Raw genomic sequence first — 27,743 nt, forward strand, 5'->3', positions numbered from 1 at the left:
CAAGCTGTTCTATCAGTTTATACGGCAACGTGACTACCTTTGGGTTCTTATTGTTTCAAAGGACTTTCCGAATAACTCAACAATATTAACACAAGCATTTATTTGTACTTGCAATCATTACTTGCACAATTATATCAATGTTTCCTCTTCCCAAATAGCTTATGTCATACCTATGTTCAAGAAATGTGGATATACATTGAGCCGTTCTGGAATATCTTCATTGTTTTGAAAAATATAGCCAGTGTTTGCTATTTTTACCAACTTGTTGGGCCTTCTTCCAACATTTCTTGATCCGGAAGGATCCTAACGAGATGCATGAGTCAATCCTAAACATGAGACATGAGTACGAGTGTGATCCTGGCCAAAAGGCCCGCTACTCTGAACAATGCCACCTGATCATTTAAGTCTTACAGTTGAGACAGATGACATGTTATATAGTTTGGAATACTGGTCATGGAGTTTATACACTGCCATATAGAGTATGGCTTATTAAGTATGCATGCCACAGGAAAAGTGTGGTTTGCATGGGGCCTGGACTATAGTGTGCTTGCGTCAACAATGGGCAGTGTGAGAGTGAGATATCAAGCTGCGTGATGCCCGATAAGCATATCACAACAACACACAACTCTAACCCTCAATTGCTCGTAACCCAATGCACAACCTTTCCACTTCTAGCTTACTAGATGAATGCCTGGAAGATGTCAAGCCTGCGAAAGGGGTCACCTACATAATATTATGTATGCAGAAATGACAACATTTTGAACCCCTCCCCACTACCAAACTTCCCCACATTCCTCATATAGGTTTTGCATACATTCCCATTCCCTCCCCATCCTCCTTACTCCCCCTTACCGATTTCTCATCCATTGTCCATTCCATTTTTACCACTCTTATTCCACACTATTCTCCCCGTTAATTATTTCCCCTATTTTCCCCTTCTTTCTTACTTTTCTCGATATTTTTTTTATTAAAAAAAAAAATCTAATATAACCCTCTCTGTTTTTTTAAATCCCCATTTAAATCCCTCCAAAGTCATTTCTGGTTTTAACTTGACTCCTATTTTGCCCAATAATATTTGTTACTCGGGATTGAACCTTTTGAGTGTACCTCGTGGTTAGAGGGAATGTGAATGTAATTTAACTTGAATATCTCAATAGCATGAGGTCGGATTATTCTGACTCTAACCATAGTGTTGGCCTAACGGTTAAGTTGGCTGCCTTAGTTGGATTATTCTGATTCTAACGCGATGTTGGCTTGATGGTTCTGGTGGCTGCCTTAAGACCTTAGGGTCTCGAGTTTGAGGCCCTGTCGTGCTGTTGAAAAAACACACCAGGTGGGTTGACCTAGCCTGTCATCCTTCCAAGGTCGGCAAAATATGCATCAGCTTAGTGGAAATAGGGGCACTGCATCAGTGGCACACCTGCACTCCCATCAATGACGTAACGAGTAGTCAGCGGCTGCATACAAAATAATATATAACTACAGGGCACTCAGTAGAGTGCCTACCTCCACCAGGCTGATGAGTTTATGTATCGTATCCTGCTGATAGGCTGGATCTGGATTCAGACCTGAACTATAATTTAATTGGTTTGTTCTTGTCACCAAACCAACTCGTCCACCAAGTTTCGTTCGAATCTATCCATAATTTTTTGAAATATTGAAATATCGTGCTATATGTCATTTTAGCCTCATCACTCAATGGTGACGAATCACTTTAAAGAAAATTCTCTGATCCAGAAGCGGATTCTGATCTTCACCAAAATCGAATCAATTCTTCCTTGTTACATTCCCAACCAGTGCAGCAGATAACTGCAAAATACCCCTAGAATACTTTGGTTTGTGATGCAAGCATGAAATTTGGCACAAATACTCTCTTTGGTCTACTGTGTTAAAAAAATGGCGCTGGCCATGAAAAAAAATCAAGATGGCGACCATTTTCCAAGATGGCTGCCATCCAAATTGAAAAGTATTATTCCTAAAGCAAGTATTTGGATTAAAGACAATATTTTGAGCGTATACCTAGGTTTTAGGGGTCAAAGAATCTAATAGGAATGTTGTCTGGGCTCTAGTACATAATCAAATGGTCAAAGCAAAGATGGCGTCCAAGATGGCCACCATAAAATCTATAAATCCTAATATTTCAGGAACTGTGCTGAAGATATTTTCTTATTTTCATCAGAATATCTTATGATGCAAGCATGAAATTTAACATAAATTACCTCTAGTCTCCAAGGATCACTCTTTATGCAAAAATATTGCTCCTGCTGAAAATTAAAATGGCTGCTTAGCCGTATCTCCAGAAAAATCAAGCTGGTAATAATCATTTATCATTTCACAAAATTTAGTGGTAAAATACTTTTATTTCTGATTTATTGCATAAATGTTCACTTGTTTGTCATGTATTGCAAAATTACCTGTCACAACAAAGATGGCGTCCAAGATGGCTGCCGTAAAACTTAAAAATATCTCATCAATGAATAAACATATAAATACTAAGTACTATAAGTCGGCAAATAGGTAATAAAGATAATGGATTTCATTAGAATTATTACTTATTTTGTCAGATTGCATTTTAGAGGGTGGAGGAAAGCTTAGCATAATTATAATAGAGTGATGTCAGCGCACAACCAGGACACACTGGTGACGTCACTGCTGTGTAACTCGGCATGGGATTCAGTGTCAGCTGATCTCGCTTTACTAATGCTGTAGTAATAGACTCGTAGTTATAGTTTAGTTTATCATCCCAAATGCTGTCTAACAGCCCCATATCCAGTAGCTAGTAAACAGTAGTTTGTAGTTACTATATTTAGTTAGATAGCCACACCTGAATTGACAGGGTGTGCCAGCGCGGGAGAGCCGAGCCAAGGGTAAGGGGGCTATACATGACTTGTTCATGTAGTTACCCGAATGGTGTACAGATCACATGGGACTTAAATGACACTGGATGAATGATCGGGCTAGGTGTTGGTCACCCGAACCTAGTCGTATCCCATACAGGAATGTTCGTTGATTAAGGTGGTAAAAGGATAAACCCTCGGCCTTAATCAAAATGGCAGATGCGAATCCAATTTTAGCCAAGAAGCAAACAGACTGGACTAGATGCTGTATTTGCCAAAAAGACAAAAAGAATGAAGCCCTGACTTCCCCTCCTACCCATCATGTCCCAGAACATGATGGGTATACTATGCTAGCGACCAATATACCTCTATTCAATGAGATCAGTGCACTCCCATTGATTTTAGACCCAGCTCGACTGAATGAGAGTGGAGGTATAGAGGCAACGCTGAGAAGGAATGAGGCAAAGTACCACATGAGTTGTCGGTTGTTATTTAAGAACACTAAACTCGATCGTGCCAAGAAACGTCGATCCGACTCTCGTGGTGGTGAAACAGATGAAGGGCATGTGAAGCAGCGACGAACTAGCTATGATGGTCAAGTATGTATTATGTGTGAAAAGACATCAACTGAATCTGACCTTCGGCAAGTTATGACCATGAACTTGGACAAGAGGTTGTGCGAGTGTGCTCAAACACTGAATGATGGCACGTTGTTCGCAAAACTGGGTGGTGGAGATGCCATTGCCCAGGAACTAAAATACCATCGTGCCTGTCTCACTGCTCTTTACAACAGGGAGAGATACCATCTCAGAAGTTTTGAGAAAGACTCACATCAAACTAAGGAGGAACCAGATGTGTACCCACTGGTTCTTTCGTAATTGGTGAATTACATTGTTGAAACGAGTCTGAATTCAGACGGTCCCACAGTCTTCTGCCTTGCAGATATTTACCAGTTATACCAACAACATCTGGCACAACTGGCTGTTGATACTCCCACTGTCAATACCACCAGATTAAAGGATAAATTATTGGCTGAAATCCCTGAGCTTGAAGCTCACAAAAAGGGAAGAGGTGTGCTTTTAGCATTCCAGAAAGATGTGGCTTTGTCACTATCAAAAGCATCAGAATACTCTGATGCACTTGTGATGGCTAAAGCTGCAAAAATCTTGAGACGACACATACTAGACCATCGATCAAGATTTGATGGCACATTTTCTGAAGGCTGTGTTAAAGATGCTATACCACCCATTCTCCTTCAATTCATCAGGATGGTTGAACATGGAAGCAGACATCAAATCACAGCTGAGATTTGGGGCTTCAAAGTCTGACCAGGCCATTTCCCAGCTGCTGCAGTATAACTGCTATTCCTGATACAAAGAGGGAGCAGCAACACACAGACACTCCAAAGACAGAGAAACACCATTCCCAGTGTACATGGGTCTCTCTATCTTTGCCAAAACCAGGAAGAGAAGCCTGGTAGAAATGCTGCATGAGCATGGCCTCAGCATCTCCTATGACGACTAACCGTCCATGGTTGATTTCCCCTTTGCAAAATGGGAAGAATTTTTCTGTCCATATCTGAACCATATCTGTCAAGTTAGTAAACCTTTAAAAAAAAAAAAAATCTTGATTTTGTTCCAAACGCTAGTTCGTGAACAATGGTTTGTAGCTATTGTGGCAGCCATCTTGGACTCCCATCTTTGTTTCAGCAGTATGCATGGGAACTAGGAATCTAAAACCATGTCCACCTAATTAGTTGATCCCAAAAACCTAGGTATAGATCCAAAAATTATGAGTCTATGTCTATTATTTCCTGAAATTTGACCATTGTTTTGGTTTTGCGGCAGACATCTTGGATGCCATCTTTGTTAGAACCATTCTGTGAGGTGTTGCATTACAAAGAATAATGATGCTAAAATCTTAGACACAAAAAAACTTTGCTTTGCACCCTTAATGTTGTGTTTTGTTTCAAATATTTAGCTGCAGAAGAGGAATTTTCTGTGCATATGGCGGCCATCTTGAAAAATGGTCGCCATCTTGGAATTTTGCTTGGCCAGCACCTTTTTTGAAAAAAGTGGACCTCAAAGAGTATTTGTGCCAAATTTCATGCTTGCATCACAAACCGAAGTATTTTTGCAGTTATCTGCTGCACTAAATGTGTGCACTAAGGTTCGTCTGAATCCATTCACAACTTTTTGAGATATCGTGTTATATGTCATTTTCACCCCCATCGCCCAATGGTAAAGAATCACTGAAAAAAATTCTCGGATCTGCATCCGGATTCAGATCTTCACCAAAATCGAATCAATTCTTCTTTGTTACATACCTAACCTGCCTAACAAGTATTCTCCAAATCTGTCCACAACTTTTTGAGATAATTTGTTCACAAACAAATAAGAAGACGTCGTGCAGAGCATGACACTTCCAAAATCCATAAAACAAATTTGATCTCAAAAATAATTGGATGGTTGAAATCAGTGACCTGAAAAATAAATCCTCTTCAAATTTCAAGTCAATCGGATGAAAATTGACACTTTTAGAAATTCGGCCTATGTTGTCCTTTTAGCCGATGTTTATCTCGAAAATAATTAACCTCCGACATCGAAGATGGATGGAGGTTGCTGTTTTCACCCCTTTCTGTTTGTTTGTTTGTTTGTTTGTGAACAGTATTACGGAAAAAAACTCCTCGACGGATTTCGACGAAACTTGGTGGGGGGGGGGGTAGGTATGGTCCAAGATCATGCCATTAGCTTTTAGACTTGGGCCCCCCCCCAAAAAAAAATTGTTAGAGAATTTTTTTTTTTGCATTTCTACATGTTTCAAGTGATTTCCAACCCCCCCCCCCTAAAAAAAAAATTGTTAGAGAAAAAAAAATTTGCAACTTTTTTTTCAACAAAATTTCAATTTCTTTTTTTTGCATTTCTACATGTTTTAAGTGATTTCCACCCCCCCCCCCAAAAAAATGTTGGAGAAAAGAACTATAACTGTCAGCACTGTTGACATATTTAATGAATAAGATATAAGGTTCACTTGAGTGACCCAGCAGTATTGGCGGCGGAGGTTTTGCACTCTCCCGAGTGCTCCCCCTCTAGTTGGTGGTTGAATTCAGTAATGCAGGGAGTGGTTGCAGGCAGTGGCAGGGGTGCAGGCAGGGGTGCAAGCAGTGGCAGGGGTGCAGGCAGTGGTGGAGGTGCAGCGGGTGCAGGCAGTGGTGGAGGTGCAGCGGGTGCAGGCAGTGGTGGAGGTGCCAAAATAGAAATTGGTAGACATGAGGTATGAGACAGTTTTTGTGGGAGATGAGACAATTAAATATGTAGATTCTTCATTCTGTAGGAAGGATTGTCGATAAATAATTCTGTGCAGTTTTGAAGGAGCAGGAGTTAGGGACATTGTCGGAAGGGTAAACAATATTGTATCGGGTCACGGCAGGAAGAAGTTTGTTGTGGTGCACCTCGGTGTGAATGATGTAGGGAACGTTTACTCAGAGGTTTTGTAAAATAGATACAGGATATTGAGTAAGCGGCTGAATGCAAAGGGTTGTGAGGTCATGTTTTTTTGGATCCTCCCAAGATTAGGAAACAATATAGAAATTATGAGCAGAGCAATAGATGTCAACCAATGGCTGGAAGAATGGGGGAGAGAGGAAGGTTTTACATTTAGGAAGCAGTGGGAATCATTTAGGGGACAAAGAGAGTGTTTCCTGAATGATGGCCGTAAGTTAAATAGAAAGGGGACAGCAAGGTTTGCAGTGGGAATTGAGGAAGGAATTCAGGGTTTCTTAGGTCAGCGGAGATTGGAGAAGCTATTAAGGAAGGAACGGATGATGTAATTGTGATGAGTAATGCCAGGCAGGAAAATATAATTTCAGGAAGGGAAAAGTTAAATATATTCTATACCAATGCCAGAATTTTTAATAATCCGATGGAAGAGCTTGAAGCCAAAGTATATAGCGAGGAGTACGATATAGTTGTAGTCAGTGAGACATGGTTTCAGGAGGAGAGTGACTGGAGGACAGGATGAGAAGGCTACAAGGTGTATCGGTGTGATAGGAAGGAGAGAATAGGAGGAGGAGTAGCAATCTGGTTAAAGGATAGCATTGTATCAAGAGAAAGGGGTGACATTAAGGTAGAAATAAATGTTGAGGATTCTGTGTGGGTAGAAATTAGAGATTGTAAAAACACTAAGATACTGGGAGGATGCTTTAATAAGGCTCCAGGTGGGAAGGAAGAGGAGGAAGGAGTACATGAAGAATTCAAAAGGGCATGTGATAAGGGAAGAGTATTGATTATGTGGTAAGGGAAGAGTAGTGATTATGTGGTAAAGGAAGAGTATTGATTATGTGGTAAAGGAAGAGTATTGATTATGTGGTAAGGGAAGAGTATTGATTATGTGGTAAGGGAAGAGTATTGATCATGTGGTAAGGGACGAGTATTGATTATGTGGTAAGGGACGAGTATTGATTATGTGGTAAGGGACGAGTATTGATTATGTGGTAAGGGAAGAGTATTGATTATGTGGTAAGGGAAGAGTATTGATTATGTGGTAAGGGAAGAGTATTGATTATGTGGTAAGGGAAGAGTATTGATTATGTGGTAAGGGAAGAGTATTGATTATGTGGTAAGGGAAGAGTATTGATTATGGGGGATTTTACCTTTGCCAGGGATAGATTTAATTGGGTCCAGGAACAGGGAAAGGGCAGAGCGGATGAGCATTTCCTAGTTTTAGTTGAGGATTGCTTTTTAACCCAGTTTTGGAGATAAGCCCACGAGGGGGAGTGCAGTGTGAGACCTCCTTTTAAGGAACGATCCCAATATGGTGGAGGAGGTGGAGGTCGGGGAGCATTTCGGAGCAAGTGACCATAACATTGTGTCTGCAAAGATTCTGCTGAGGGTTAGAGTTCAGGATAGTAGGGTAAGACTATTAGATTTCAGGAAGGCAAACATTGAGGGTATGAGGAGAGAATTGGGTGATGTAGATTGAGAGACTCTAACAACAGGACAATCAGCATCAGAGAAATGGGAAACCTTCTAGGACCAAATGTGTAGAGTGCAGAGCAAGTACATTCCAATGAAGTTTAAAACTTGAAGCAGAAAGAGACCAGGGTGGTTGAGTGGTGAGATAAGGAATGCTATTAAGGAGAAGCAGAAGGCATTTATTAGGTTTAAAATAACAGGACTGGAGTTAGATTTATATCACGATCGGAGTAAACAGAAGCAAGTGAAGTAAATAACTCGGCACGCCAAAAGAGAGTATGAGAAGGATATGGCTAAGAATATTAAACATAATAGCAAGGCTTTCTTTAACTATATCAAGGGCAAAGAACAGGTTCGGACCAGTATAGGCCCATTGAGGAATAGCACTGGGAGATTGGTGAGTGATCAAAGTGAGATGGCAGGCTTATTAAACAGGTATTTTTCTTCAACTTCTACACAAGAACAGTCAGGAGAATTGCCAATCACTGAGAGTATATATCGAGGAGGTGAGGAAGGGCTTTTACAGAAGATCCAGGTTGGTGTGGAGGAAGTAAAGGAACAGCTCTGTAATATAAGAGTAGATGAGACTCCGGATCCAGATAATATGCAACCGAGAGTATTGAGAGAGGTGGCTGAGCAGGTAAGCGAGATGTTAACGGATATTTTCAATAGGTCTCTGGAGTCAGGACAGGTACCGGAGGATTGGAGAGTAGCAAATGTAACACTATTATTTATGAAAGGATCCACAGAAGAATTAGGAAACTATAGACCTGTTAGTTTGACTTCAGTTGTGGGGAAGGTGTTGGAGACATTAATTAAAGACCAGATGAGGAACCATTTAAACAAATACAAACTAATTAAACGAAGTCAGCATGGGTTTACCAAAGGTAGTTCCTGTTTAACAATTCTTTTAGAGTTCGATGAAGCAGTGTCTGATTGGGTGGATGAGGGAAAGGCAGTGGACATAGTATATCTCGACTTCAAGAAAGCATTTGATAAGGTACCACATCGGAGGTTGTTAACCAAAGTGAGGGCTTGTGGAGTGGCTAGTCAGGTAGCTAATTGGATTTCAAACTGGTTGAGTGATGGGAAGCAAGGAGTTGCTGTGAGTGGGAGGATGTCTTGCTGGGAGGATGTAAGTAGCGGGGTACCTCAGGATCAGTACTCAGACCATTACTATTCATTATTTACATCAACGATTTGGATAATGGGGTAAAGAGTAGGCTTTCCAAATTTACAGATGATGCAAAGCTTGGAGGTGAGGTGGATAGCAGAGGGGGTGGTGATCAGATTCAGAAAAGTATTGATACTTGTATAGATTGGGCAAAAGATTGGCAGATGTAGTTTAACCTGAGCAAGTTTTAGGTGTTGGGATGGGAAAGAACAATGAAAATAGAGTTTTCAGGATGCAAGGGGTAATTTTGGAGTGTGTCACACAGGAGAAGGATCTGGGGGTGTTTTTCGATACGGGAGGTAAGCAGGCAGCACAGTGCCAGAAAGCTATAGATTGAGCAAATAGTGTTTTAGGTTGTATTCAGAGGGGGATCATTTATAAATCAAAAGAGGTGGTGTTAACATTGTACAGCAAATCAGTGAGGGCCACATCTAGAATATTGTGTACAGTTCTGGTCACCACAGTTCCAGAAGGACGTAGATGCCACATAGAGGGTTCAACGCAGGGTTACTAGATTGATTCCGGCCAAGCTCGACTCAGCTCTGAGAAGCGGCAGAAGGAGGCAGGGCTTTATACACTGGAAAGGAGGCGGTTACGAGGAGATATGATGGAGATGTTTAAGATAATGAAAGGTAAAGATAAAATAAGTGCAGATGAATATTATTCAACAAAGGAGACATCGATAGGACCAGGGGCCACAGCTTGAGAGTAAAGAAGAGGAGAGTTAAGACGCTTGTAAGGAAGGGGACTTTCACTCAGAGAGTAGTTGATGCATGGAATGGTCTCCCTGGAAAGGTAGGGGCAACAGAAACAGTAGATAAGTTTAAATTGGAATTAGATAGGTACCTGGAAGTTCTGGAGATCGAGGGGGTATGGGGATGTTGATCGGACTTTTCGGTAGTTTGAGCATTGATGGGTGATTGTGTGCATGTGTAAGGAGTGCTGTTGGTGGGGGTCTTGTCAAGGGGGTTTTGTGGTTGATGTGTGTTTTTAACCAAGCCCATGTCCCCTCCCATGAGGGGAAGAAAAGAAGAAGAAAAAAAGACAAAAACTACACCCCCCCACCCCCAAAAAACTACAATTTTTTATAATTAATGAATTAAAAACTTTTTTGCATTTTCTTATTGGTATATTATTGTGGATGGATTAGTATGGGTTCATTGTGGATGGATTAGTATGGGTTCGTGCAGGCATGATGGGCTAAATGGCCTCCACCTGTGTTGGATTTCCTTGTTTCCTTGTTGCCTTGGTACCACAGGTGGGGGAAAAAAAAAGAGGAACAAATGAGAAGTGAGCAGTGATCCTGTATTTTGGAACCTTCACCAGAAGGGGGTTTAAAGTGGACTGTGTGTGCCTTGCAGAAAATTGGTGGAGGGAGTGGGTTGGGGGGGGGGGCGATGTGGGACAAAGCACAGAAAGGGCAGAGGGTGCAAGACAGAGGAGGCACCAAGGCAGGAGAAGATATGGAGCATCGACCTCTCTGTGATGGGAAAGTTTAAAGGTTCATCGACTCAACTTCATTGTTCGTGATTCCAATGGTTTCTAAGGCCTTGGTTTCCACGGCTTCAACCTGAGCAAGGTGTGAGGCAGGGGCGCCACCTCAGAGCAGAGAGCAGTATTCCATCAAGCTGCGGATGAAAGCCTTGTAGGTTTGTGATTTTGTCACGGTCTGAAGAGAAGGAAGAGGCTGCTGCCTGTCGATCTCAAGGATGAAGTCAGATTGTGGAGTCATCAGCAAACAGATAGAGATGATTTTCCAGAATCAGAAAGATTGTTGATGAATATTAGGAACAGGATTGGGGACGAGAGCACTGCCTTTGGGCACTCCGACCTTGATGGGGAGAGGAGAAGAAAGGAATCCATTGGAAGGCATACAATGGCTACGAGAGTGGACGAAGTCAGTCACCCAAGAGTGGAGTTGGCCTTGGATTCTATATCCAGACGGTTTGGAGAGCAACATGGGGGTGCCAGACTGTATTGAAAGCTCGGGATATGTCTCGAGAGATAGCCGTGATCTCATGTCTGATATTGAAGGACCTCCATCCATTGGTGGGAGAGTGGAAGCAGCGTGTCCAAGGTGGAGTGACCTCATCCAAATCCAAATTGATGATCTGAGATGAAGTTATTGGAGAAGAGGAATATTTTTATCTAACTGCGATGATTGATTCCATGAACTTGCTGATGATTTGATGTTAGCTAATAGGTTTGTCGTTAAGGGGAGTTAACATTCATCTTCTTAGCCATTCCAATAAGCCGCCTTTGTCTCTGCCCAATCTGTCCTCCCTGCTCTCCTTGTTATACCTTGCTGCTCTTTTATTAATTTCCCAGTTGTCAGTGTATATTTGTTGATATTTCAATTTGTATTTTTGTTTCGTCTTTGTTTTGATTGTTGTAATCATCGGGGCTGTCTGTATTCATTGCTGTTTTGACTTCATTTGTGACATCTTCTATTCGCACCCGTGTTTTGAAATTTTTTTGCTCGTTGTCTTAGAGATACCATCTCTTGTTTGATTTCTCAATTTTTTGTGTATAAATTGGATTCAGTCGTCTGTTGAACTTTTCACTTACTCAGCCAATTGTACAGTTGTCAATCTGTGCACTTGCTTGAACTCATGGAGTCACTACCTCTCTCCTTCCTTGGCAGGTACATTATCAGGATGCATTGACTTTCGTCAAACATTTTGCGGATGGCGAGGAGTTTCCTTGTTTTGATATCGAGTTTGTTCATTATTTCAGATTGTAATCGGTTTATTATTCCACAGCTGTACTGGAACACTGGTACTGTGAGTTGATTTGTGCCTTTGATTCTGGTTTTTGGAGAGGTGTGTCTTCAGGATCAGCCTCATTCTATGTAGGTATAATTTGAGAATTGTTTTTCACATTTGTTTGTGACATATTTCGTAGCCCTCTTCTACCCTGAGGTATTTGTACAATACTTTGTTTTCGAGCTTATGTATTGTTGTATTTAGGTAGATTTTTTTTCTGTTGTCCGTTTTTGTTGGTCGACCTTGTATGAATGTGCGCTTGGCCAAATTTAAATGTCGTTGGAGTACCGCTTCACTCATTTCAATTGTTCTGCCAATTTTTTTGTTCTTTAGTACGAAGAGCTTTAAATCTTCCATGTACAATGGAGGTCTCACCTTTCCTGTTTCTTTGGGCATTCTTTTATTCGATGTTCGGGTGTATCCGTGTCCTTGCTCATTAATGAAGTTGCTAAGTGGGTCCAGGACCAGGCAAAACAGGAGCGAGGAAATAGCCCTCACACTCGTTTTCCACGTTATCTTCAAAGTGCATTGATGTATTGTCAATATGGTATTCAAAAGTTCCATTGCTTTCACAATCAGTTTTATTATTTGGGGGTTGATTTTGTACATTTGCATGCATTTTATCATTCATGAATGTGGAACTTTTTTTTTTTAATAGTCTTTTTTTTTTTTTTAAGCATGTCATATGTCCCGTCACACAACAAATACCACAATACACCTGTTCTTGGATGTATGTACATCTCCAATGACTGCCAGTACCTTGGCTCTGTTACCCCACATAGTACCAGCCATACTTTTTGAGAGTACCAAATACTTGTAGTGTATTTTTGCTTTTAGCCTCAATATCCTTGACAATTTAAATTTCACTGCAAGTGAAAGGCTGGATCTCTTAGTTTGGGCTTTTCCCGCTTTTCCCGTCGGCCTGTCATCCTTCCGAGGTGGGCAAAATGGGTGCCAGCATGCTGGTATACTGTGTCGGAGTGGCGACCCATCCAGGGTTGTACCCAATGGCCAAGGAGACTGTTTAAGCAGCACCAATGCTCTGCACAGAGTCTGGTCCCAATATCCTCCTCCTCCTCCTCGTTGAAGCCACGTTATGATAGTGGTCGAGCTATCAAATAGAAAAGGGCATGTGACACGATTAGATGCTTTAACACACATTGTTTGACACATGCAATGACCTGCATGCAATAGTCCATAGTACAGTATAATCATTATTTTGCATACTTTCAAAAGATGATCTAATGAGGATGGATGCTTTACTGGTTGGACAAAATGGTGTTGCGAGCGTAAATTGACCATACTGTGCAAAAGGCTATTAACTATCCAGCAAATTTACTTTCTTTCAATTTCTCCCTATCGCAGGGGTCAGTAGTCTCGCTGTTTTCTACCGCCTAATTGCTGGTATTGCAACCTCTCTGCCCTTTCCATGCCCTGTCACTGTCTGTTTCTGCAGGGTGCATGTGGTCTGCCAGTCACGCATTTTCCCATCCATACCCATGATCCTCATTAACTCTCACCAAAACATCTCTTTATATGTTTCCAGGTTATCAGGTTCCCCTCACTCTCACCCTCCTTTTGAAAAATTTTTTGTTCCATTTCTGCTTCTTTCCCAGTTTTCCTTTCTATTTATGTGAGTAAAAGTTTACACCTGTATCCAGCTTGTTCATCTCTTATGTCCTCCTGTCTGCTCCCCTCACTCTCGTTCTTCCCCGTGTCCTTTCTTCCTCCCTGTCTCCTCCTATTTTATTCCTCTATCCTGCTGTCGGTGTGTTCCCTCCCCCTCACCCCTTCCCCAATTTCCAATGTTATTTTTGGTCTTTCATGTGCTTGTCCGTTTTGTTGTTTAGCTCCTCCATGAGACTTGACTTTTTCTTGAAGAAAAGAAGAAAAAAAAAAGACTTGGAGAGCCAGTGATTTTTTTTTCCATTTCTAAAAAACCTAAATTGGGTTTCAGAAAATAAATTCCATTTCATGATTGTTTCTTTTGATGAATAATTTTGGCATTTTCTTCTCTGTGATTTTCGAATGCAGAGGGCCTTGTGTTTGTGTTCCACTTGCCAGGACAGAGCAGTTGTTTCATCCAGGTTTTAAAGCAATATAATATGGGATCGTTATCCCACTGTAAATATGCATACATGAAAACATTTTCAGGATGTCCTGTTCATTATAAAGCAGGGGTTCGTAATAACCACGGTGCCTTATTCCAGACATTGGTGAAACTCCTTCCGTATTTTAACGGAAATCCATGTTTTTGTAACAACCCATATGGAGGTTTCTGTTTGCTCGTCATCAGAAAGGCATGCCGAGATTGTGGGGCATTGAGGTGTTATTCCGATATGGGCGATCGTGGGCGATTTAACATAGCTGGAGGGAATTGTAAAAGGGGGCTGGGAAAAGGTGGACCCCTTGATTGGAATGGAAGGTTGTGACGATCATTCATCCCTTGTGGGCGATTTAACATAGCTGGATGGAATTGTAAAAGGGGGCTGGGAAAAGGCGGACCCCTTGATCGGAATGGAAGGTTGTGACGTTCATTCATCCCTCGTGGGCGATTTAACATAGCTGGAGGGAATTGTAAAAGGGGGCTGGGAAAAGGTGGACCCCTTGATCGGAATGGAAGGTTGTGACGATCATTCATCCCTTGTGGGCGATTTAACATAGCTGGATGGAATTGTAAAAGGGGGCTGGGAAACGGCGGACCCCTTCATTTGAATGGAAGGTTGTGATGATCATTCATCCCTCGTGGGCGATTTAACATAGCTGGAGGGAATTGTAAAAGGGGGCTGGGAAAAGGTGGATCCCTTGATCGGAATGGAAGGTTGTGACGATCATTCATCCCTCGTGGGCGATTTTAAAATAGCTGGGGGGAATTGTAAAAGGGGGCTGGGAAAAGGCGGACCCTTTGATCGGAATGGAAGGTTGTGACGTTCATTCATCCCTTGTGGACGATTTAAAATAGCTGGAGGGAATTGTAAAAGGGGGCTGGGAAAAGGCGGACCCCTTGATCGGAATGGAAGGTTGTGACGATCATTCATCCCTCGTGGCGATTTAAAATAGCTGAAGAAGACAGCTCGAATTATCACCGAGATAGGACTTACTATTTATCCTTCCATGGAATTCTTTTTCAGTCGTCTAACAAAAGGTCGAGGAGAACTTGCGTCCCATTGCGATCTGTAGCGGCATCATTTTCCCTTCCATGTTATAATACGTAAATATTCTTGAGCTCGGGTTGATTGGGAGTTTTACCAAACCGGGCGCAACCAGAAGAGGGATGAGTGGGTTGTTCGGTCGCTGTTGAAATAAAGGATTGATTGGGTTTCTGAACACCTCGGACATCTTTTCCCTCCACGCTAATGATCCGCCTGCCTGGCGTTTTGGGCACAAACGACCGCCATTTGTTGTGTTTATCAGACACATTCCACTTTACAGAGATCTTCTGTGTTTGGTGTTGTGCTGAACAGGGCAAGCCTTATCGTGGAGTTTCGCTGGTAACGATTCTTCCCTTGATATCGGCATCTTCTGGTGGCTCGTGTGTAAAGAGCTCTTCTTTACCTTTGTAGCACCTTGCACGTCTCGCGTTGCCTTACGCGGGTTGGTTCAGTTTGTCTGAAGAGTCGGGAGTTGATTTCTCCTTGATTCCTTCATCAACATTCCTGCCTGGTTCCAGAGGGGAATGATAAGGGAACTTAACATTCCCTCGTGGCATTTGAACTCCTTTCAGACATATTCCCATCACTTCTGCATTCATGATTCCGATCGCTGGCTAATGCTGATGCAGTGCCTCCTGTTACTCATTTTGCTAACTTCGGAAGGACGACCGGCTGAGTCAACCTGCTTGGTGTTAATTTTACAGAGGGAGAGGGGCTCAAACCCAAGACCCTGAGATCTTAAGCCAACACTCGACTCCAGCGATGAATGTTCAGATGAAATAAAAAAAAATGCTCTTCCCCAAATATAATTTTCATTTGCATTTTTTTTTTATTACAATATGGACAGGATCACCCTCAAATTGCATATTTTGACATCAATTTTTCAAAATTTTCTTGGGGAGCATAGCCCCGGACCCCCCCCCCCCAGAAAAATATCGTCTTAACTTTTTGTCAAAAGCTCTGCAGTTTCAACCATGTACAGAGGTCTGACTATATTTAATTAAACATGTAATACTTAAAAAAACGTTCACTACTCCCTACCACCGTACACCATTCGTAACTGACAAAAACCCACAGACACTTCTCGAATCATGCTACCATAAACCGAAAAACACCAGCTCCTTTGGAGAGCGATCATGTGATGTGCCATTGTCTTTGGTCATGTGACCATCCATGAGCAGGAGCAAAGCCACACAGGTGGGACAGACATTTACAGAGACTTTTGTCATTATTCCTGGAATATTGGCTTCAAATTACATTAATATACAAAATGTCAGCTTTCTAGCCCACCGACAAAGTACTAAATATTTTCCAAGAGAGTGAGTGAGTTCGTGCGTTCTTTGAAAGAGTTTTATGTATGACTAGACGACCTGTGAACCTGTTGGGTTCCCGTTGTGACAGCGGTTGATGAAAAAATTTTTTCGAGGGGGTGGGGGGGGAGGGAAGATAGCTCCAGCAAACTATACCACTGAGGTTGTTTGCATTGATCAAATTCTCCCAAAGAGTACTTGACTGAATCGGGAATTGATTTTTTAATAATTTTTTCATTGCCCGATTTGAACGAGACTTGACACTGCACACCGCAGACGAATGGTAAGTAAGGAGGCCCTAAAATTTTTGTGCTATCGTGTACCGTTTCGGATATATTTCTGGAATATACATACATTCATACATATATATATATATATGTATACACAAGATGAGAGTTTTAGTAATATATAGATGATGCTGCTCCATATTCTATATGAATATTTTTTGACATCTGAGCTCCTCATTCTTGGTCCAGATCATATTTCAACATTCAAATTGTTTGTAGCTGACCTGTTTATCAGGTATGCTTTCTGTCCTCTTTTTTTTTTTTTTTTTAGGTGGACTACTTACTTCGCAGGTTATGTGGCACACTTGCCCTACGCTGGAAACCAGAGAGTTTGAAGACTCAAATGGTGGAGGGACAAGAAGGCCTGTCTGCATGGCAATTTTTGTCATTTGCATCCTCCATCTTGCTTCAGTCGGATGTGGACAAGGCCTCACTTACGATGGCAATAGATGACATTTACCAGGAGCTGGTTCTTGAAGTCATAAAAAAGGTTTCCTCCTGTACTATCAAGCCCTTTACACCACAGATTATGAGCATTTTTTTCTGTATTTTTCATTATTACGTGTTTTGAAACATTGCGGTGTTGCTGAGATAATTGTTAATGGGTATGCACTTCATCATAATGTGGATCTATACTATTCCCATTACTATGAGCAATAATGGTTGTGAAATAGCATTAATATTGTTTTTTTTTTAATTCAGGGTTGCTTGTGGAAGCGGAGTAGCCGACTAAAAGTTTGCACAGAACTGTGGTTCGTGCTTAGGCGGAATTCTCTCTTCTACTATGCAAACGCAGACATCAAGGAGCACCGTGAAGAGATCCCACTTCATAAAGGTGGAAGCATTGAGGTAATATGGTTCTCCAGTGCAATGCAGGGCTAATAAGACTTTCTGTTCCATGCAGGGTGAATAAGATCTTCAGGCTACTGTGCTGGAAAAGTAGTATTTTCTGATTCTACCAGAACCAGTTGCATTCGCAAATTTTGAGCCATTCATTGTTGTTAGTAATATCATGGTTTGATGCTTAGAACACCAATATAACTTTCTGTATGTTATTGGCTCAGCTCCTGCCAGATCGTGAAGGCCGCCGCTGTTTCTTTGCTCTCCATTGTCCTGAGAAAACTCTGGAGCTGGGTGCTGAGGATGTGAGGAGGCGTCAAGAATGGGTTGCAGGTGAGCTTTTGTCCAACATCTGAGATTTATTTTTACTGTCATGATGAAGACGACAAAGTTCATAGTCTGATGAGTATCTGCTATTTCAGCGATACAGACTGTCGTGCGATTCCAGCAGCAAGGCAGACGATCACAGGCCTGGGAATCCCGGGCAGAACGACGCATCGAACGCCAACGCGAGCAGACCCGACTACAGGAACTTGCCTGGATGGACCAAGCATTGCAGGCAAATGAGACAAACAGGCAGATGGAGGTCAATAGGCTGCAAAAGGTAAGAGAGGACGAAAGTGAAGTGAAAGATAAATGTTTTTGCTTGCTTGTAAATATAGTGACAGCAGCTTAAAAACGGCATTTCCTGCTCATCCCAAGTTGCCTTGAGAATATGGTGGACCTTTTATATTTTAAAGTGCTGCAACCACTGTAGTTACTGATGTATGTTGCACAGTCCAAGATGTCGACCACTCGGTGATTAAAATGTCATACAGACCTGAGTTTTACCAACTTGGCAGCTCTACTAGTAGGTGGTCCTTTCACTTTTGAAGATGAGGGTGCAGCTAAATATATGTCCAGGTAAAGATGTTTTATGATTTGAGATTGGACTTGAAAGTGGTGGTGTTCACATTATGGTGCCCCTCCTGTTCTTGATAGTATGTGTCATAAGGCTGTCCCATGTTATGAAAGCAGAGCAGGTTACTTGCCCGAGTGTATTCTGTAGATAGTACACATTGCAACCACAATACACGAATAAACAAGGAAACAAGGAAATCCAACACAGGTGGAGGCCATTCAGCCCATCGTGCCTGCGTGAACACCACACTAATCCATCCACATAAGATCCAAAGAAGAAAATGCAAAAAAATGTTTCGTTTTTGTAGTTTTTGTAGATTTTGTAATTTTTTTTTTCCTTTTCTTCCCCTCAGGTAGGGGCATGGGCTTGGTTATAAGCACACAAAATCAACCACACAACCCCCCTTGACAAGACCCCCGCCAACAGCACTCCGTACATGTGCACACAATCACCGATCAATGCTCAAACTACCTAAAAGTCCGATCAACATCCCATAGCCCTCGATCTCCATAACATCCAGGTACCTATCGAATTCCAATTTCAACTTATCTACTTTTTCTGTTGCCTCTACCTTTCCAGGGAGACCATTCCATACATTAACTACTCTCTGAGTAAAAGTCCCCTGCCTTGTTCCAGTCTTAACTCTCCCCTTCTTTACTATCAAGCTACGGCCCCTGGTCCTATCACTGTCCACTCTGATGAATAATTCATCTGCACTTATTTTATCTACTCCTTTCATTATCTTAAACATCTCTATCATATCTCCTCACAACCGCCTCCTTTCTCGTGAATAAAGCCCTATATCCTTCAGCTGCTCCTCATAGCTGAGTCGAGCTTGGCCCAGAATCAATCGAGTGGCCCTGCGCTGAACCCTCTCTATGGCATCTATGTCCTTCGGTAACTGTGATGACCAGAACTGTACACAATATTCTAGATGTGGCCCTCACTAAATTCCTGTACAATGTTAACACCACCTCTTTTGATTTATAAATTACCCCCCCCCCTCCTCATACAGCCTGAAACACTATTTGCTTTACCTATAGCTGCCTGGCATTGTGCTGCCTGCTTGCCTCCCATATCTCTTACCAACCCCAGATCCTTCTCCTGTGTAACACACTCCAAAATTACCCCTTGCATCATGTAATCTCTATTTTCATTATTCTTTCCCATCCTGAACACCTTACACTTTCTCAGGTTAAATTCCATCTGCCAATGTTCTGCCCAATCAATGCAAGTATCAATACTTTTCTGAATCTGATCACCACCCCCTCTGTGATCGACCTTACCTCCAAGCTTTGTGTCGTCTGTAAATTTGGAAAGCTTACTCTTTACCCCCACTATCCAAATCGTTGATGTAAATAATGAATAGTAATGATCTGAGTACTGATCCCTGAGGGACCCCGCTACTTAGAGTACATCCTCCCAGCGAGACATCCTCCCACTCACAGCCACTCTTTGCTTCCTACCACTAAGCCAGTTTGCAATCCAATCAGCTACCTGACCAGCTACCTGACCAGCTACTCCTCAAACTCTCACTTTGACTAACAACCTCCGATGTGGTATGTTATCAAATGCCTTCTTAAAGTCTAGATATACGATGTCCACTGCCTTTCCCTCATCCACCCAATCAGACACTGCTTCATCGAACTCTAAAATATTTGTTAAATAGGAACGACCTTTGGTAAACCCATGCTGACTACCGTTAATTTGAATCACATTTATTTAATGTGCATGATGTGCATTTAAAATGTGCATTTAATCACATTTATTTAAAAGCAGGTGCAGCGGGTGCAGCCAGTGTGGGTGGGGGGGGTGCAGGCAGTGGCGGGGGTGCAGTCAGTTGTGGAGGTGCAGACAGTGGTGGGGGTGCAGCAGGTGCAGGCAGTGGAGGGGTGCAGAATGTGCAGGCAGTGGTGGAGGTGCAGAGTGTGCAGGCATTGGTGGATATGCAGAGGGTGCAGGCAGTGGCTGATGTGCAGTGGGTGCAGAATGTGCAGGCAGTGGCATAGGTGCAGTGGGTGCAGGCAGTGGTGGAGGTGCAGTGGGTGCAGGCAGTGGTGGAGGTGCAGTGGGTGCAGGCAGTGGTGGAGGTGCAGCAGGTGCAGGCAGTGGTGGAGGTGCAGCATGTGCAGGCAGTGGTGGAGGTGCAGCAGTGCAGGCAGTGGTGGAGGTGCCAAAATAGAAATTGGTAGACATGAGGTATGAGAGACAGTTTTTGTGGGAGATGAGACAATGAAATATGTAGATTCTTCATTCTGTAGGAAGGATTGTAGACATAGAATTCTGTGCAGTTTTAAAGGAGCAGGAGTTAGGGACATTGAAGGAAGGGTAAACAATATTGTATCGGGTCACGGCAGGAAGAAGTTTGTTGTGGTGCACCTCGGTGTGAATGATGTAGGGAACGTTTACTCAGAGGTTTTGTAAAATAGATACAGGATATTGAGTAAGTGGCTGAAAGCAAAGGGTTGTGATGTCATGTTTTCTGGGATTCTACCAGGATTAGGAAACGATATAGAAATTATGAGCAGAGCAATAGATGTCAACCAATGGCTGGAAGAATGGGGGAGAGAGGAAGGTTTTACATTTAGGAAGCAGTGGGAATCATTTAGGGGACAAAGGGAGTGTTTCCCAAATGATGGCCGTAAGTTAAATAGAAAAGGGACAGCAAGGTTTGCAGTGGGAATTGAGGAAGGAATTTAGGGGTTTTTTTTAGGTCAGCGGAGATTGGAGAAGCTATTAAGGAAGGAACTGATAATGTAATTGTGATGAGTAATGCCAGGCAGGAAAATATAATTTCAGGAAGGGAAAAGTTAAATATATTCTATACCAATGCCAGAATTTTTAATAATCCGATGGAAGAGCTTGAAGCCAAAGTATATAGCGAGGAGTACGATATAGTTGTAGTCAGTGAGACATGGTTTCAGGAGGAGAGTGACTGGAGGACAGGATGAGAAGGGTACAAGGTGTATTGGTGTGATAGGAAGGAGAGAATAGGAGGAGGAGTAGCAATCTGGTTAAAGGATGGCATTGTATCAAGAGAAAGGGGTGACATTAAGGTAGGAATAAATGTTGAGGATTCTGTGTGGGTAGAGATTAGAGATTGTAAAAACACTAAGATATTGGGAAGATGCTTTAATAAGGCTCCAGGTGGGAAGGAAGAGGAGGAAGGAGTACATGAAGAATTCAAAAGGGCATGTGGTAAGGGAAGAGTATTAATTATGGAGGATTTTAACTTGTCAGGGATAGATTGGGTCTAGGAACAGGGAAAGGGCAGAGCGGATGAGGATTTCCTAGTTTTAGTTGAGGATTGCTTTTTAACCCAGTTTTGTAGATAAGCCCACGAGGGGGAGTGCAGTGTGAGACCTTTTAAGGAACGATCCCAATATGGTGGAGGAGGTGGAGGTCGGGGAGCATTTCGGAGCAAGTGACCATAACATTGTGTGTGCAAAGATTCTGTTGAGGGTTAGAGTTCAGGATCGTAGGGTAAGGCTATTTTGGATCTTAGGAAGGCAAACATTGAGGGTATGAGGAGAGAATTGGGTGATGTAGATTGGGAGACTCCAACAACAGGACAATCAGCATCAGAAAGATGGGAAACCTTTAAAGACCAAATGTGTAGAGTGCAGAGTAAGTACATTCCAATGAAGTGTAAAACTAGAAGTAGAAAGAGACCAGGGTGGTTGAGTGGTGAGATAAGGAACGCTATTAAGGAGAAGCAGAAGGCATTTATTAGGTTAAAAATAACAGGACTGGAGTTAGATTTATATCACTATCGGAGTAAAGAGGCAAGTTAAGAAAATAACTCAACATGCCAAAAGAGAGGATGAGAAGGACATGGCTAAGAATGTTAAATATAATAGCAAGGCTTTCTTTAAGTATATTAGGTGAAAAGAACAGGTGAGGACCAGTGTGGGCCCATTGAGGAATAGCACTGGGAGAATGGTTAATGATGAAAGTGAGATGGCAGGCTTATTAAACAGGTATTTTTCTTCAACTTCTACACAAGAACAGTCAGGAGAATTGCCAATAGCTGAGAGTATATATCGAGGAGGTGAGGAAGGGCTTTTACAGAAGATCCAGGTTGGAGTGGAGGAAGTAAAGGAACAGCTCGGTAATCTTAGAGTAGATAAGGTTCCGGGTCCAGATAATATGCAACCGATAGTATTGAGAGAGGTGGCTGTACAGGTGAGCGAGATGTTAACAGATATTTTCAATAGTTCCCTGGAGTCAGGACAGGTACCAGTGGATTGGAGAGTAGCAAATGTAACACCACTATTTATGAAAGGATCACAGAGAAGAATTGGGAAACTATAGAGATGTTAGTTTGACTTCATTTGTGGGGAAGGTGTTGGAGACATTAATTAAGGACCAAATGAGGAACAATTTAAACAAATACAAACACACAAGATATGAGGTGTAAGCGAACTTGAGATTTCTGTGTGTTTCTCATGTTGGTTGTCGTCTCCCTTTGCAGGTGCCAAAAGGTGGGCTCCTTGGAGGGCCCAAAGTTTGCTCCTTTTTACTCTAATCATGTTTGTCGGATCAAGTTGTGATGTTTTGACGATTCAACAAGTTATTATCTCGTATCTTTTTTTCCAATGGCTCTTTTCACAATTGTCACTGTGCTTTCGATTGTTGTTTCATTTATTTAAATATTTCTCCATATTAATATCAGGATTTTAGTGAGGTTCTGTTTGATTACACCAGTTACTCCAACAATCACTGGCACAAGGCCTGCACTCCTCAGCATTCGGGTTCACTTGACTTCTCTTTTTAGATGCTGGTACTTGATGATTGTTTTGAATTTCTACATTATTGAGGCCAAAGTGACTGGGTATTGACACCTCAATTAGCAATGCTGTCCATATATGTATGTATGTATGTATATATATATATATATATATAAATATTTTAACATATATAAGTAAATTTGTATATATTTGAAAATATATATATATATATATATATATATATATATATATATATATATAAATATTTTAACATAAGTAAATTTGTATATATTTGAAAAAAAAAATATATATATATATATATATATGTGTATCTATATATATATGTGTCTATATATGTATGTATAGGTATATGTATCTATATATATATATATATATATATATCTATATATATATATATATATATATATGTATCTATGTATATATATATATATATATATATATATATATATATATATATATATATATATATATATATATATATATATGTATCTATGTATCTATGTATATATATATATATATATATATATATATATATATATATATATATATATATATATGTATATGTATCTATATATATATATATATATATGTATATGTATATATATGTATATGTATATATGTATATGTATATATGTATATGTATATATGTATATGTATATATATGTATATGTATATATGTATATGTATCTATATACAGTGGGACCCGCTTAAAAGAATCACGGTTAATAGAATCACGGTTAATAGAATCACCCGTATTATAGAATCAAAATCGTTGAGACCGATTCCATTGTATCTAAATGTACACAATTTTTCCCGTTTATTAGAATCAACAACCCGCTTAATAGAATCAGCTGCTGGCCATCCACTTCGACAGTTCAGCGCCTACTGGCCGCACAGTTCCAACTTTTGCCACCAAGCGGCTGACGTCACGCTAAAAATAACGCTATGCCACTACAGTGATTTCGGTAGTCATTGTACAGATAGGCAGACGGCTGACAGCTGCAGTCTAAGCACTAGGCGTGTCGTCATTTCCACGATGGACAGAAAACGAAAGCGGACGGATCGTTCAAACATTGATAAAGCACAAATCCTGAGGGACTATGACGCTTTGCTCAGAATGAGCCAACGAGAAGCTGCAGACAAGTTGGAAATTAACCAGCCGATCCTATGCAAGATTCTGAAAAATCGAGAGGCCATTCTGAAAGGTAAAGTGGATTCGTCTTCTTCTCAGAAACGCAAGCGAAGCGGCAACGCACCCGATGTCGAATCAGCAATGGTCAAGTGGATTCAAACTTCTAGAGAAAAGGAAGCACCGCTTTCTGGACCTCTGATGCGGGAGAAAGCGGCTCAGTTCGCGGAAAAGTTCAACAACAAGAAGTTCAGTGCGACAAACGGCTGGATTGACCGGTTCAAGAAAAGACATGGAATCGTCCACAAGAAACTTCACGGAGAGGCAGCGGCGGCTGACGTAGGAGGGAAACAACAATGGCTGGAGCACGTGTTTCCGGATCTCGTAGAAGGCTTCATGGCTGATGAGATCTGGAATGCTGACGAAACCGGGTTGTATTTTCAGGCCTTACCAGACGGAACGTTCCTCTTCAAGGGAGATCAGCACTGCGGTGGGAAAAAGCCAAAGGAAAGAATCACGGTGCTTTTTTGCTGCTCGATGACTGGTGCTAAGCGTCCTCCTTTCGGTATTGGTAAAAGCAAGAATCCACGGTGTTTCAAAGGCCTCAAAACAATTCCAGTTCGCTACAGAGCCAATTCCTCCGCATGGATGACAGGTTTCCTCTTCACTGAATTGCTCGATGAGTGGAATCGCGAGCTTCGGCGTCATGACCAGAAAGCGTTGTTTCTCATCGACAACTGTCCGGCACATCCCCAATCACTTCAACTGTCGAACATTACTGTGGCATTTCTCCCGCCGAACACAACCTCTGTTCTTCAACCGTTAGATCAGGGAATTATCCGTTCATTCAAAGCTCATTACCGCCGTGCCATGCTACGAAAAGTGCTCACTGAGATTGACAACGAGGATGGAGCAATGACAGTGAGTGACTTGGCGAAAAAGATAACGATCCTCGACGCTATGCTGTTTACAGACGCAGTATGGAATGATGTGAAGACTACCGGCATAGTGAACTGCTGGCGCAAAGGAGGAATTTTCATCGGAGCGGCAAGCGAAGGCGAAAGGGTCGAGAGCAATGACGACGACGAGTTAGCCAACCCTCTTCAAATGGATCCCGACCAATGGCAGGACTTCGTCAACATGGACACCACTCTCCAAACCACAGACGATGATGTCACAGACGAAGCCATCGTTTCGGCAGTCCAACGCGAAATGGGAATTGCTACTGACGCAGACTATGACGCCGACACTAAAGTGGAGGAAGAGGAGGAAGAGGAGATCTCTGTCCCGACCATCAAGGAAATGATGTCTGCAGCTAAGACGATCAGGCTTGGTTTGCTATCACATGGGTTCAGTGACATGGCCTTCCTGCGCAAACTTGACAAGGAGGTCACCGTCATTGCCACAGACTCGTTAAAGCAGGCAACAATCGACAATTTTTTTCATTACAGAGTAGGCTCATCGACAAAGCTATGTTGTTTTGCTTTGAAAAGTACATATGTACTGTACGTGTAATTGTTTTATTTTCAGTAGTAAGTTACATTGTTTTGAGCAAGTGTGTCATATAAATCAAACTAAATGCTGAGTATTTGTCTCCGTATGTGTACTCGACATTTGATCTGCTTGATACTCCACAGCTCTGGTGAACTCGGATATTAGAATCACCCGCTTATTAGAATCAAATTTGTCCGGCCCAAAGTGATTCTATTAAGCGGGTCCCACTGTATATGTATATATATGTGTATATATATATATATATATATATATATATATATATATGTATATGTATATGTATATGTATATATATATGTATATGTATATATGTATATATATATATGTATATGTATATGTATATATATATATATATATATATATATATATATATATATGTATCTATATATATATATATGTATATATATATATATCTTCTTCTTCTTCTTTCGGCTGCTCCCTTTAGAAATTCGCCACAGCGGATCATCCATATGATCCGCATAGTGTTGGCACATGTTTCACGCCGGATGCCCTTCCTGACGCAACCCTGAGTCGCCTCTTACGACACAGGGATATATATATATATATATATATATATATATATATATATATATATATATATGTATATGTATATATATATATATATATATATATATATATATATGTATATATATATATATATGTGGCATAATGGCATCAGCCTCAGTGGCTTAATCGATAGAGAATCTGGCTCTGAGTCTGGGAGGTTGGCAATTCAAACCCCGACCGAGTCATACTAAAGACTAAAAATGGTACGTACTGTTTCCTTGCCTGATGCTCAGTATTTAAAAAGGATAGTGTATGGACAAGTGACCATAGGTTGGTACAGTAATAATAGTGCAGGCTTTGATGGGCTGAATGGCCTCATCAAAAATGGGAGGTTATATATTTCTGAATAGGAAAGAAAAAAAAAATGTTGGTAATTGAGGCAGCGGTCTGTTGCTCATACATCATTGGGATTCATTCTTTTTTTTCTTCTCTGATTGAAAAAATAATTACCACAACAGAAAAGCCTGAGCATATCATTATAGAGAAAGAGGGGGAATAGAAGATCAGACACCCTCCCTGGAGAAGCAAAGTTCACTACCACATTGTGCACTGTTGCTCAGCACACGAACAGGGTGTGAAGATTGTGTGATGTGAACAACCGGCCCAGCGTGGGTAATGTGAGCGCAGTCACACTTCCTCCCCCGGAGAAGCAAAGTCGGTGTTCTTAGCAATGTGGACGCTGAGGATGACGGTGGTGGGAAAATCGAGGAGTGGTTCTCACCATGGGACAACATCCCGCATCCAACTTGGGGATCAGTGGGGGGTGGGGGCAATCGGATGGTAAGCATTTTGCTCCATAAGGATTGACCCCCTTTGATGCCTTAGCATATATTATTATCATCATCATCATCACACCATTTGAAAGCCTTAATCCCTGAGCAGGGGTCAGCTTTTTACGGGCTCCAATCATGGTACCCTTTCTTGTGGCAATGTGTTTCCAGCCAGATGCCCTTCCTGCCGCCAACTCTTTCGTCGCCTTCAACCCTGCAGGGATAATTACCAATATACTGGTGCTCAGTTCGCTGACCTTCAGAAGGATGACAGGTTGAGTCAACCCCCCTGATGCGAACTCAGCAGCCAGCGTTATTGAACTCAGGACCTCAATGATCCCAAGCCACCGCCTTAACCGCTAAGCCATACCAAGCTCATCCTTAGCATATATTATTATAATAATAATAACAAAACAGAAAGAAGGATAAAAGAAAACCAGAAGGGCACTCAGTAAAGCACATACCTCTGCCAGGCTGATTACTTTATGTTTTATATTCCACTGATAGACTGGATCTGGATTCGGACTTGAGCTAAAATCTATTTGGCATGATCTTGTCACCGAACCAAGTTCCGGCCGAAACTGTCCATAACTTTTTCAGATATCGTGCTTTATATCGTTTTAGCCCCGTCACTCAATGGTGAAAAATTACTAAAAATTCTAGGATCCGGATTCAAATATTCACCAAAATCGTAGCAATTATTCCTTGCTACATACCCAACCTGCCCACCAAGTTTCGTCCGAATCCATGCAAACTTTTTGAGATATCTTGTTTA

General features: G+C 41.6%; 1 protein-coding gene across 2 annotated transcripts in view; it reads left to right on the forward strand.

The window, feature by feature from the left end:
* LOC147032753 (differentially expressed in FDCP 6-like) overlaps positions 1 to 27,743 on the forward strand; it is a 213,829-nt gene that overhangs the window by 41,210 nt on the left and 144,876 nt on the right. For both annotated transcript variants that reach the window (XM_085870623.1, XM_085870624.1), the window contains exons 5-8: positions 16,770 to 16,988; positions 17,201 to 17,347; positions 17,563 to 17,671; positions 17,761 to 17,942. In XM_085870623.1, coding sequence (XP_085726749.1) covers positions 16,770 to 16,988; positions 17,201 to 17,347; positions 17,563 to 17,671; positions 17,761 to 17,942 — 657 coding nt within the window. The remainder of the gene's footprint in view (positions 1 to 16,769; positions 16,989 to 17,200; positions 17,348 to 17,562; positions 17,672 to 17,760; positions 17,943 to 27,743) is intronic.

Source organism: Eptatretus burgeri, chromosome 2 (assembly GCF_056783735.1).
Source record: "Eptatretus burgeri isolate ZD-2024b chromosome 2, Ebu_testis_v1, whole genome shotgun sequence".
Classification (NCBI taxonomy): Eukaryota; Metazoa; Chordata; class Myxini; order Myxiniformes; family Myxinidae; genus Eptatretus; species Eptatretus burgeri.